General features: G+C 48.1%; 1 protein-coding gene across 8 annotated transcripts in view; it reads right to left on the bottom strand.

The window, feature by feature from the left end:
- Positions 1-12,594, bottom strand: part of LOC308480051 (tyrosine-protein phosphatase non-receptor type substrate 1-like) — a 117,050-nt gene that overhangs the window by 6,426 nt on the left and 98,030 nt on the right. For 6 of the 8 annotated variants that reach the window (XM_081011308.1, XM_081011310.1, XM_081011312.1 and 3 more), the window contains exons 4-9: positions 11,482-11,796; positions 8,259-8,603; positions 6,389-6,487; positions 4,616-4,657; positions 3,500-3,521; positions 3,067-3,106 (exon numbers count right to left, since the gene is read on the bottom strand). In XM_081011308.1, coding sequence (XP_080867434.1) covers positions 3,067-3,106; positions 3,500-3,521; positions 4,616-4,657; positions 6,389-6,487; positions 8,259-8,603; positions 11,482-11,796 — 863 coding nt within the window. Of the gene's footprint in view, positions 1-3,066; positions 3,107-3,499; positions 3,522-4,615; positions 4,658-5,148; positions 5,387-5,849; positions 6,488-8,258; positions 8,604-11,481; positions 11,797-12,594 lie in introns of those variants that run through there. The other 2 variants (XM_081011313.1, XR_013987921.1) reach the window with 2 other exon arrangements.

The raw sequence follows: 12,594 nt of genomic DNA, 5'->3' as shown, positions 1-12,594 counted from the left end.
TTCCCTAAGGAAATCAGCCCTGAGTGCTCACTGGAAGGACAGATCGTGAAGCTGAGGCTCCAATACTTTGGCTCCCTCATGAGAAGAGAAGACTCCCTGGAAAAGGCCCTGATGTTGGGAAAGATAGAGGGCACAAGGAGAAGGGGACGACAGAGGACAAGATGGTTGGATAGTGTTCTCGAAGCTACCAGCATGAGTTTGACCAAACTGTGGGAGGCAGTGGAAGACAGGAGTGCCTGGCGTGCTCTGGTCCAGGGGGTCACGAAGAGTCGGACACGACTAAACGACTAAACAACAACAACAACAAACAGGGCTGCCTTCAGATGTCTTCTAAAAGTCTGGTAGTTGCTTTTTCCTTTGAAATCCTTTGAAATCTGGTGGGAGGGCATTCTACAGGGTGGGTGGCACTACTGAGAAGGCCCTCTGCCTGGTTCCCTGTAACTTCGCTTCTCACAGTGAGGGAACCGCCAGAAGGCCCTCGGAACTGGACCTCAGTGTCCGGGCTGAACGATGGGAGTGGAGACGCTCCTTCAGGTATACTGGGCTGAGGCCGTTTAGGGCTTTAAAGGTCAGCACCAACACTTTGAATTTTGCCCAGAAATGTACTGGGAGCCAATGCAGGTCTTTCAGGACTGGTGTTATGTGGTCTCGGCGGCCACTCTCAGTCACCAGTCTAGCTGCCACATTCTGTATTAATTGTAGTTTCCGGGTCACCTTCAAAGGTAGCCCCACATAGAGCGCATTGCAGTAGTCCAAGCGAGAGATAACCAGAGGATGCACCACTCTGGCGAGACAGTCTGCGGGCAGGGAGGGTCTCATCCTGTGTACCAGATGGAGCTGGTAGACAGCTGCCCTGGACACAGTATTGACCTGCGCCTCCATGGACAGCTGTGAGTCCAAAATGACACCCAGGCTGCACAACTAGTCCTTCAGGGGCACAGTTATCCCATTCAGGACCAGGGAGTCCTCCACACCTGCCCGCCTCCTGTGCCCCCAAAACAGTACTTCTGTCTTGTCAGGATTCAACCTCAATCTGTTAGCCACCATCCACCCTCCAACCGCCTCCAGACACTCATATGGTAAATAAAACCATATGTCCAAAAGACACTGCAGTCTACTCTTGACCTTCATTCCAAAGACACCAAACCTGGTCAAGCGCCCGGAATCCCTGGGTGTCTCACCCCTCGGAGATTGTATAACATTATTATTGTTTGTGCATCCTTCACCCTAAGGCCTCAGGGTGGGTTACAATCCCATTGCACAAGTAGAAGGCCAATAGAACTTCCTTTCCCTCTCCTCTTTTCTGGTGCGTCCATCCCTTGCTCAAATCTGCTCTGGAAGGTTGGAGCAACCGTTCCCCAGGGCAGATTTTTGGGGGAGGGAGGAGGAGAGGAAGCAAAAACCATTCTGCTGGCATGATGACTTAAATGGATATAGGAATGGTCTCCCTTCAAAACTGGTGGACTCTCCATTAGAGATTTTTAAGCAGCATTCAGACAGTGATTCTTCAGCTGAGATTTTTTTGTACTGCAGAGAGTTGGACTAGACAAGTCCCTTTAAACTCTACCACTCTACAATTCTAACCCTATAAGCCTGTGATCGCTATAGGAAAAGGGAGTTGGTTTTACTCTAGCCTCCCCAGAAGGGGACCTTTTTGGAAAGTGGATTCAAAGTTTTTAAAAATATGAAACCTTCAGGGAATATTCTCATACCAGCTGGTTCAACATGGAACCCCTGTGCTTGGCAGAGAATTCTGGGGCACTCAGTGTGCTTGCCCTGATTCTTGCACCTCACAGTATCCTGAGTCTCTTGGACAGTGAACTTCAGAACACACCTAGCCCTCCTCTGAGGCTGGGGGTGAAGCGGAGGAATTCAGATTGGTTTACATGTCAATGCGAACCTCCCTAATCTTGCACTTCCTGAAACGGCAAGCACACCGAAAGGCATCTATCCTGTGAAAGTCACACTTCTCTTCAAATTTTGCGATGCATTACTCTAACTAAAAAAAAACCACCTGCATAAATATATTTGGGGGAAAGGGTGTATAGAAATGTCTATCACCAGTGAAGACTGCTTTGCGAAAGTGTGTATGTCAGCAAAATGCCATGCAAAAATGGGCAGATTAGGATACAGTGGATGTCATTATCATGCACTATATTATTATGCACTCTCATATTAGGATAAAGTGCGAATTAGGATAAATTAGAATAAATGAGCACTAAAGAGTTGATGAATTTTAGTGAGGGATTCACTGATGAGGAAATGTGTTTTCCTACAGGCATCTGGTCGGCCACTGATCTAGCAGATGCTTTTCTTTCTTTCTTTCTTTCTTTCTTTCTTTCTTTCTTTCTTTCTTTCTTTCTTTCTCTCTCTCTTTCTCTCTTTCTCTCTTATGCTCTTAAACTGAATTTAATATCTGAAATTGACAGATCTGCCCAAAGGGTGATCTAGACGATCAATGGTCTGGAAACCAAGCCTTATGAGGAACGGTTGAAGGATGTTTAGCCTGGAAAAGAAGAGCCTGAGAGGAGATACGATAGCCATCATCAAATATCTCAAGGGCTGTCACAGGGAAGAGGAAGCAAGCTTGTTTTCTCCTGCTCTGGCCCCGAACCAATGGATTAAACACCAGGAAGAACTTTCTGACATTAAGAACTGTCCTTCACTGGAAGTTTTTAAGCAGAGGCTGGATAGCCATCTGCCCTGAATACTTTAGTTGAGATTCCTGCTTTGCAGGGCATTGGACTAGATGGTTGGACTACAGTTTTATGAATCTATAATTACCTGTCTTGTCTCCCTGCACCAAACTCCAGATGAAGCTGCCATCTATGCATGTGCTCTACTCTGCTCATGTGCAATGGCTATCTCAAACGGACACACCTCAGCTTCACCGTAGCTTCGGCTTTTAATCAGATGGAAGTTCATTGGACGGAAAGTGCATCAAACAGAGGCATTTCTCAAGAAACTACAGGGTACAGGTGGATTAATGGCCAATTTCATGTGCACTTGGCTTCAAACACCAGCACTGTCTCCGCTCAACATCTGCAGAAGTTTAGAAGAACTTACCTGATTTGCTCCCCCTGAAGCCTTCTCAGATTCATGCAACCTAAAGAAAAATGGACAAAGAAAGTCAAATAAATCACCAGAGAGTAAAAGGCAAGCCTAACACAGTTGTTTCTTCAATTCAATTCAATTCAATTCAATTCAATAAAATAAAATGTGCCACTTCCTGCTTCTTAAGTCCTCTACTGAGGCCTCTTGGACCTGCAAGGGAAATGTGAACTGCTGAAAATTCTCCTGCAATTTCCTTCCCAATGGAAATTCTTTCCCCACCTCTCAGTTTGCTCAACAGAGGAGAGGAACCTTGATGCGAGTTTGCAAAAAAGCCAGAGGAAGGTTTTGCTAAATGGAGCTGGTAGGCACAACCAGCCAGCCAGCCAAACTCTAACCGTTACACTAGTTTGTTAGTTTCCTGTTCAAAGCAGAAGCCCAGACTTACCTCACAGATGTGGGCTCTTTATCTAGAGAAAAGAAGAAGAAAAATCCCACGTAAGATGGAATATATATTTTTACCCGGGTTCCAAGCAATGCCTGTTCCACTCTAGATGCAGACCCTGCCAGGTGTGTGTTTGTGGGCATTCATGGGCTTCTCCCAATCATTTCACAACAGCGACAACAAAACAATCTCCCCCTGCCTGAGTTAAGACTCCCTGCTCTGCTGTGTCTCATAACTCAGAAGGTAATTTTGTGCTTTTTTAATGCAGTTCTTCTCAATTTCGTAGCTCATGAGCTAGAGCAGATAATCAAGTTTGCCCCATTTTATATTTCGGCCTACCATGTCCCAGTTTTTATTTTGGACCTGGCGTTGTTGTTGTTGTTGTTGTTGTTGTTGTTGTTGTTGTTGTTGTTATTATTATTATTATTATTATTATTATTATTATTATTATATTTTTATTGATTTTTACATATCATTCCCAAAGATCATATAACATATTTTCTTATCTTACACAATGTTTTGGACTTCCATCAACCACATCTGGTTTTTCAATCTTGATTACTTAATCTACGTTTCATTCATTTCCTTATTACTTTTAATAATCCTTAACTAATAATTCTCTTCATAATCTTCTCTGCGATATTTCACATAGTCCTCCTTACAAAACTTCTTGCAGTCCTGCTAGCGTAATCTCTTTATTACAATTGCTTTTCAAATAGTTCAAATCTCTACTCCAGTCCTCTGAGAACCTCTGTGGGCCTGGCTTTGTTCCTGCGGCTCTCAGAGGAGGTGGGAGGGAACAACCAAGTCGATTCAGGAAGCTTGAAGTCTCTCCATGCTGGTCGTGGAGGTGGAAACCAGTCTCTGAGCAACACAACATAGTGATGGAGAGGGAGGGAGGCTAAGGAGGTGGTAGGCTGGGTTGGACCACTACTCCTGGGTGGGTGGGTGTGCAAATATTGCTGGTGCTTTAGAACCTATCTGCACTATTGGAGACTGCGATATTGGGCATAACTCTTTCACACACTTGTTTGCTAAATTAAAATCTCTCCCACCTTCCACCATGCAAGGAATTATTGCCCAGCAGGAGAAAACAGAGACAGGCACAAGTAGTGATACCTTTCCCTTGCTGAGAAGGGCTCAGAAGACCATCTGATGAAGCTGTGTTGGAAGATCCAGGAGAGATAAAAGGAGATGCTTCATCACATCAGACATGGATGGCACTTAGTCAAACTATGAAACTGACTCTGCCAAGATGATCACCACCAACCTGGGTGGCTTTAAAAGAGGATCGTGCTAATTCATGGAGGGCAAGGCACAGTGGTTATCAACTTTGCCCAGTGTCAGAGACAGTGTGACTCTGAAGACCACTGGGTGGGAATCACAGGTGGGGAGAGAACACCCAGGGGTCCTGCTTGTGGGTCTATGGTTGGCCGCTGTGAGAACCAGATGGCGGACTAGGTTGTCCTTTTGGCCGAACTAGCTGCCAGAACATAAGAATGGTCTGCTGGATCAGGCCAATGGATCCTGCTTGGCAGGGGGTTGGACTCGATGGCCCTTGTGGTCTCTTCCAACTCTATGATTCTATGATTCTAGTCCAGGATCCTGTTCTCATAGTGGGAAACTGTGACCCGGCCACAAGAGCCCTCTTCCCTCCTGGCTCATAGCCCAGAGCCCTCTCCTCTACAGGTTCTTGGTTTTTCTTACGTTGACCATTCCTTTGTCCCAACAGCCCCCAAATATTTTCTGACTCTCAGTCCCTTTCAACCACCAGCTTCCTCAGTACGTCTGTATCAAACAAAGCCAGGTGATCATAACATGCCAGGGTGCCAGTTAATCCAGCCATGAGGCAGCCTGCTCCCTCACCTCCCACAGCATCAGGAATAGCACCTTCACACAGCGGCGTAGCATGGGTTGTCAGCACCCGGGGCAAGGCAAGTAATTTGCGCCCCCTAACCCGGGGCAAGGCAAGTAATTTGCACCCCCTAACCCGGGGCAAGGCAAGTAATTTGCGCCCCCTAACCCCTAACCTGCCGCCGCTGCCAGCTTCTTCTTGCTGCTGCCTGGTCTGGTCTGGTGTGGTTCTCTCCCGCGCTCAGCGCTGCGCTGGGCGGCCGCTGTACTGTCCCTCCCCCAGATAGTCCCTCGCTCTCTCTCCGCACCGCACGCCTGGCACCCACCCCCTCCACAGTGGGCGGCGACCCAGCGGCTCGGATCGGATTCGCACAGCCAGCACTGCAGTGAGAGAGAGTGAGTGAGCCAGGTAGGGGCAGAGAGCTGCGAGTGCGAGCGCGCCCCCCCCAGATGTTGCGCCCGGTGCGGCCGGCCCCCCCTGCACTGCCTTCGCCACTGCCTTCACAAGTCTCTCCCTCCTCTTTGCCACCAGTTAAAGACTCAATAATTAGAACTGCCAGATTCTCACTTTCTCCCAAAACTTTCCTTGCTGACACTTTCAAAAGAAAACCCGTATTTATTTGTATGGGCGACATACGACCCAACAGATTCTTATCGGATTATGCATCGAGTCAAAGAGACCCCAAAGTCTAGTTTGGCCACTCAGTGGAATGAACTTGAGCCGACTGCCGATGGGATCACAAGAGGCCAAGGATGGCAAGTGCCATGACATTCTGGAAGCACTTAAATTGTGCGAACTTAAATTGTATGGATTTAATCTGATCCAACCACCAGGGGCTCCTCCCCACACCTGCTGCTATGGGTCCCACAGTCATGGCATTGGGGGTAGGGACCCCATGCAGAGCCACCAGTTCATCCAGTTTGTGTGCCTCTATGTACCCCTGTGGGTGATCTGAACTGGACCCAATTGACCCAATGGCATTGCAGGGGGGTTGGACTCCAATTGTACGACACACATGCAACAAATATCCTTTTTACCCTTGTTATGCCTTGCATGGATGAAGTAGATGATAGTCACCACCAATACCACCAGGAGGGCAAAAACCACGGCGCTGATGATGTAGATCTTCTTCTCATCTGCAAAGAGATTGCATTGATTTAGCTGGCAATTGGTGTCCTGCTTCCCCATCTCCGTAGCTCAGTGGTTTAAAGCATCTGCTTTGCATGCAGAAGGTACTGGGTTCAATCCCCGCCAGCATCTCCAGGCAGGGCTGCGAGAGACTCATGCTGGAAACCCAGGAGAGCCCCTGCCAGTCAGTGTGGACAATACTAGGCTAGAAGGACCAATCCCTTTATTGGGGGAATTGCAAACTGCATAATAACAACAACTTCAGGGGTTTTTTGTTGGCACCTGTCTGTCTTGAGAGACAATGGATTTTGCCTCTGGGACTGAAGTCAGACCACGTCATTAGCAGCACCAAAGTGACCTCTCTGGGGTGCAAGCCTGGGCAGCGTGTACAGAGGTTCTGGGCTGCCCAGATGACAAGACCCCCCTCTCAGCTCACTGGTGGGGTCCAAAGGAAGCAGAGCAAGACATTCAGCACCAGCTTGGCTGCTGGAAGGAGCTGTACAAGGCGCCAACCAACCCATCTTAGGGATTCCATTCCAGATTTGTGGAGGCTTTACTCCTTAGCCTTTTCTTCTCCCGAAGGCAGGTGTACATAAAACAATATGGCTTTCAATTTGATCTTAGCCTGATCTTTTATTTCCCCTCCTTCCTTCCCTCCTCTTCCCTTTTTTATTACCCACTCTGGGATCCCACAGCTAATTCTCCCCTGGTCTCCTCGCTGGCCCAAATAAGACTAATTTCGCCAACTAGCCCTGGTGATCATCTAATGCTTATTGGGTGGATTTCCCCCCTAAATTGATTTTTGAATTCTGAATTTATTGTTATTCACGTTTTATACTGTATTTTAAGCTGTTTTTTTTGTTGCATCAATTAAGTGTTTTAAATTTGTTGTTAGCCGCCCTGAGCCCGGTTTTCTGAACCGGGAAGGGCGGGGTATAAATAAAAATTTATTATATTATTTATTAATATAAAGCACTTAGCAACAATGCCCAGAGAAAATAAGCAAACATTGAAAACAAGCGCACGTAACTGAATTATGAGTCTGGAAAGCCTTGCTGATACAAAAGGAAAAGTTTTTAGCAGGCATCTGGTGGGGTTTAGCAAGGGTTCCTCCCTGGGGGACAGGAGAGGATGTCTGCATAGCAGTATATGAAGCAGCCTTAGATGGAGTCGTTTCACTGGTCCCTCCAGGCCTGGACATTCTACATCAAGAGTCCTCCTAACCTTTTGGGCTTAGGGCCACCAAAAACACACACATTTCTCTCACAAAAAATTGCTGGCAATGCTCAGGTTTCCCCTCCAAAACAGGCAGAACACCTACCAAACAAACAAACAAACAAACAGGCAGCACCAAAACCCCACACTAACCCCAATCTCACTTTTTAAACCCTTGCTCTATCCCAGGTGTGGGGAACCTTTGGCTCCCTAGATGTTTCTGAACTACAACTCCCATCATCCCTGGCCATTTTGGTGATGCTTGCTGGGGCAGATGGAAGCTGTAGTTCAGTAACAGGTGGCGGGCCAAAGGTTCCTCACATCTGGTCCACATTCACTGGCAGTAACTGTCCAGGAAACCCATGACTCTGCCAGGAAATGTTGGCAATTGAAACTTGGATCTATTGCATGCAGAGTCTATATGCTCTTCCTGTGAGCTATAGCTGCTGCCCATTAGGGTGTGAAGAGGTCTGAAGGCAAGAAGGCCTACACACAGAGAGACAGACAAAAATGAGAAATTTAAGTCAACACGGATCGAGGGACGGAGGACAGGTGAACACCTACCTGGCTCCATACTGACACTTTCACTTCCTTCAGTCAGCACCCTGATGTTCAGCACGGACGTTTCAGTCGCTACAGGCTGAGAATTTTGCGTAACCAGGCAAGTAAATGCAGACTGGTTCCTTTCTTCCGTAGCATTCAGCTTCAGGGAGCTCCTGAGGGTGAATGTCCCATCCCCGTTCTGGGCCATGGGCTCAGTCGTTCCTATTTCACTCAGGCTGCTGTTCAGAGTCAAGGCCAAGGTTGTGTCTTCTGGGTAAAACCCTTCCGCACTGCAGCTGAAGGTCACCGATTCGTTCAGCGGGACGGGGTTGGCTGGGTTGGCTTCCAGCTTCACTCTGGGTGGAACTGTGTGGACAAAGGCAAAGAAATCAGAATGAGGACCTCAATACCCTGGTGGGGAAGTGGTTGCCAGACTCCAGTGTGGGCTAGAATTGCATTCCTGGTAGAGGTGGATATCATCTCATAACATCAGAACTTGGGGACATACAGTGAAGCAGAATATTGGAAGATTCAGGACACATAAAACAAAGTCCTTCTCCACACAGCTTGTAAACGATGGAATTCATATCTGCAAGAGGAACTGATGGCCACCAACTTGGATGGCTTTGAAAGGGAATTAGACAAATTCATGGAGCATAAGACCACCACAAGTCACAATGGCTTTGTTCTCCCATCCCTTTTGGAGGAAGTAGGCCTCTGAATAACCAGCCGCTGGGAATCTCAAGTGGGGAGAGGGCTGTTGTCCTTATGCCCAGCTTGTGGGCTTCCCACTGGGATACTGGGTTGGCCCCTAAGGGAAGAGAATTCTGGATGAGGTGGGTCTTTGGTCTGATCCAGAAGCCAGGCTCCCCTTATGGCCTGTGTGGTTATGATTTGCAGTATAAGGGGGAAGGGACAGATATTCCTCAAAAGCAACTCCCTAACCCCAGCAGCTCAAAATTTTTCCTTTGATCCTATTGGGTTGTATCCAATGTTAGAGTAGACCCATTGAAATTAAGGGACATGGGAAAACTTTGGTCCCTTTTATCCATGGGTCTACTCCGAGTAAGGGCTCCTCTCAGATTTTATTATCAGTTGTTCTTGGTTGGACACTGGTGGGCGTGTGGACTGTGGACAAGCATCAAACACACATCTGAGCTCCTTCAAAACTGGTGTGTGGCTGCGTCTTGGCGTCCATCTTAGTAGCAGGAAATGCTCCCCCCCCTTAAATTAATGTACCTAAGGACCAAAGTTAATGCTACTTATGTACCAGTGGCAATTATTTTCATGGAGCTATTGAGAGCAAAGAAGCAGTATGGTGGAAGCAGAAGGGGCACCTGCCCCTTCCCATCTGTCCCCCTCCAATGGAGCTTCTCCAGCAAAGGGAACAGCAGGTGCCTGTGTCTAATGTATAGCTTGGCTCAAAGTTGCCACCTCTCCTTTAGAGAAAAGGCTCATCTCTGCATGCTGAAGTCCTGGAGAAATCCCTTTGGCAAGAAAGTCCACCGGGGTGTCTCCAAATCTCCTGGCCAATCAACTCCAAGCCCTTGGTAAGCCAGGAGAACCCATTCATACGTACTAAAACCCTCCAAGTTACACCTGGATATACTATTCTAAACTCTACCAAGGAAAGCAAATCAAGCCACAGATGAGAAGCTTCACGCTGCCCCTTTTTCAAATCTTGCTCAAAGTCTTAGTAGACTCTTAAACACCCTTGTTGGATCAGCCTTTGGAAGCATGGTAATGCATAGTGGAGATTAATTTATTAGTTCAATTGATCTCCTGCCCTTTTCCCCCAAAGACCCCAGAACGTTAAATCCCTCTCCCAATTTCTTCTCCCTGGCATCCCAGATCTGCAGCCCCTTCCCCATCCTTGCACTTGGTAGCAATGAAGCAGGGGAAGGATTGTTGATCTGCCTTCTGAACACTGAGCACTGCGGCCGGTTCTGGAGAGGGAGAAGTGCATGGCGCACGGGAGAGATGCTATGTGGCAGCAGGAGTGCTGGATTGGCTCTACTTGCATGAGCACCATAAGCACCTGCCTTGTTCTTTTATATATATTTTTTGAAATAATTTTCATTTGATTTTACAAGTCTAAAAATGACAACCATACATATCCACATTTGTAGATTCCTCCAATCTCTGGACTTCCCACCTTCCCCTCCATGGGTCCTATTGTTAACCTTTTCAACTGCATATTATTCAAGAATCCATGTTTTACCGTATTTTTCGCTTCATAAGACGCACCTGACTATAAGACGCACCTAGTTTTTAGAGGAGAAAAGGGGGGAAACCCCGTTTTTGGGGGGATCAGCTCACAGTTGTGCAGCTTCTTTTGCAAAGGGGAAAAGCCTGATTTTTTTGAGGATCAGCTCTTTTGCAAAGGGGGAAAGCCCCCTTTTGGGGGGATCAGCTCAAAGTTCTTGAGCTTACTTTGCAAAGGGAAAAAATCCTGTTTTTATGGGGTTCAACTCACAGTTCTGCAGCTTCTTTAGGAAAGGAAAGGGAGCCGTTTCTACAGTTTCCAGACAGATAATCTAATCAGCCAATCACATGTCTCTGGGGAAACAAACAGCCTCCATCTGCAGAACATTCAGCAATGGAGGCCTGGGCAAAGGGCCGGGGCTGGAAAGGGAGCCAGCGATCAACCACACATTTGCTCCATAAGACGCACAGACATTTCCCCTTACTTTTTAGGAGGAAAAAAGTGCTTCTTATGGAGCGAAAAATACGTTATATTACTCCATTATCTCCATAGTACTTGCTACATTACAAGTGTTACTGCGATCCTGCTAATGTTTTCATCTGCTTACAGCGGTCTCCAAGATAAATTATAATTTTTTCCCATTCTTTGTTGACGTTTTGGTCTTCTTGATCCCTGAGCTTTCTGGCCAGTTTTGCCATTTCGGCATAATCCAGCAGTTTAGTTTGACATTCTTCTCTGGTAGGGACCTTGTTTCCTCTCCATCTCTGGGTTAGCAACATCTGTGCGGCTGTTGTCGCAATGCCATGTTCTTTTATAATGGCAATGGCGCCCACCATTCCGGCAACGGTGCCGGAACAGAGTTCCAGTGATTTCTGGCTGGGAAAAAAAGCTCTGCTTGTTCCCTACCCCCTCCCTCTCAGGAACCAGCAGTGAAGCTTGCTGCTCGGAAGGCAGGTGAGACACACCATGATACCTCAGCCGCCCCATCAAATGCAATGATCCGCCACCCGACAGCCAGACCCCCACCAGTCTCTGTACCTCGTAGGATATCTCCAAGTTTGAAAAGCTCCCGCAGGGGACTCCGCAAGGTCTCGTGTTCAATCTGGCAGATGAGCTGGGACTTCACATCGTCTCTTGTGAGTGGCACCTGTGCGGTGCTCAGCACTTGATAGGAGATGCTGTCTCCTTCTGGCAGAACGGTGGGCTCTGGGGACGCGATCCTGGTATTGTCTTTCAGCCAAGTGACTTTGATGGCTCGGGGGGAGAACCCATCTGACGTGCAGCTGAAAGTCGCCGAGGTCCCAGATAACACTCTGCTCGCGGGACCCTCGATAGATGGCTGGGATGGCGTGGCTGTGGGAGGAAGCATCGACACATCACCTGGTGACCCTTGCAGGATAGGACCCATCACCAATCCCAAGGGAAATCCTTTTCTGGGCCAGTGGGCACATTTGGAATTTTAAGAGAGTGCCATGGGTGCCAGTTGCAAGATGGCTGCCTTGGGGTTTGTGTGTGGCAGAACACAACGCCTGCCACATCTATAGAGAATAGTGCAAAATGGTGTGGACATCCCTCTTCCACCAATGGTGAAAAAGGCCCCTTCACCAGCCACCACTGTGCTTGATCCCAGTGAGAAGCTCTTTGTACTTCTCCCTTTTCCCCCAACTGCCCAAATGATTAATCGACCAACTAGGAAATCAGACCAGGCTGGGACAGAGTCAGGCCCACCTCTTCCCTTGGTCCATACCCCTGGCATCCAATGCACTGTGGCTCTTTATAAAGGGGTGTACTTACTGAAGGAGTGGCCAAGGCAGTGCAAACAGGAACCGAGCAGGAAGAGCCAAAGGTCTTATTGCGGCCTTTTGAGAGAATACTTATTGTGACCTTTCATGGCGCCATAGGAGGCGTTGGTTGATTCACTGATGCTTCCAGGTGCTGCCTCAATGCAGTGGCGGACGAACCCTCTCCGGCACCCAGGGTGGGACGCCGAGGGGCAGAGCAAACTGCCCAGTGACACACCCGCAGCGACTATACAGGCTGCCGCCCACGCACGGCATCCGTACGGGCTGCCGCTCACGCGTGCTCACTCTGTATGGGCTGTGGGCCCGTATGGTCACCATGCAAGAGGCAGCCCGTACGGATGCCCGTATG

Source organism: Podarcis pityusensis, assembly GCF_964106645.2.
Source record: "Podarcis pityusensis genome assembly, chromosome: 6".
NCBI lineage: Eukaryota > Metazoa > Chordata > Lepidosauria > Squamata > Lacertidae > Podarcis > Podarcis pityusensis.
Note: the sequence above shows the minus strand (reverse complement) of the source record. Positions and strands in the feature narration are given on the sequence as shown.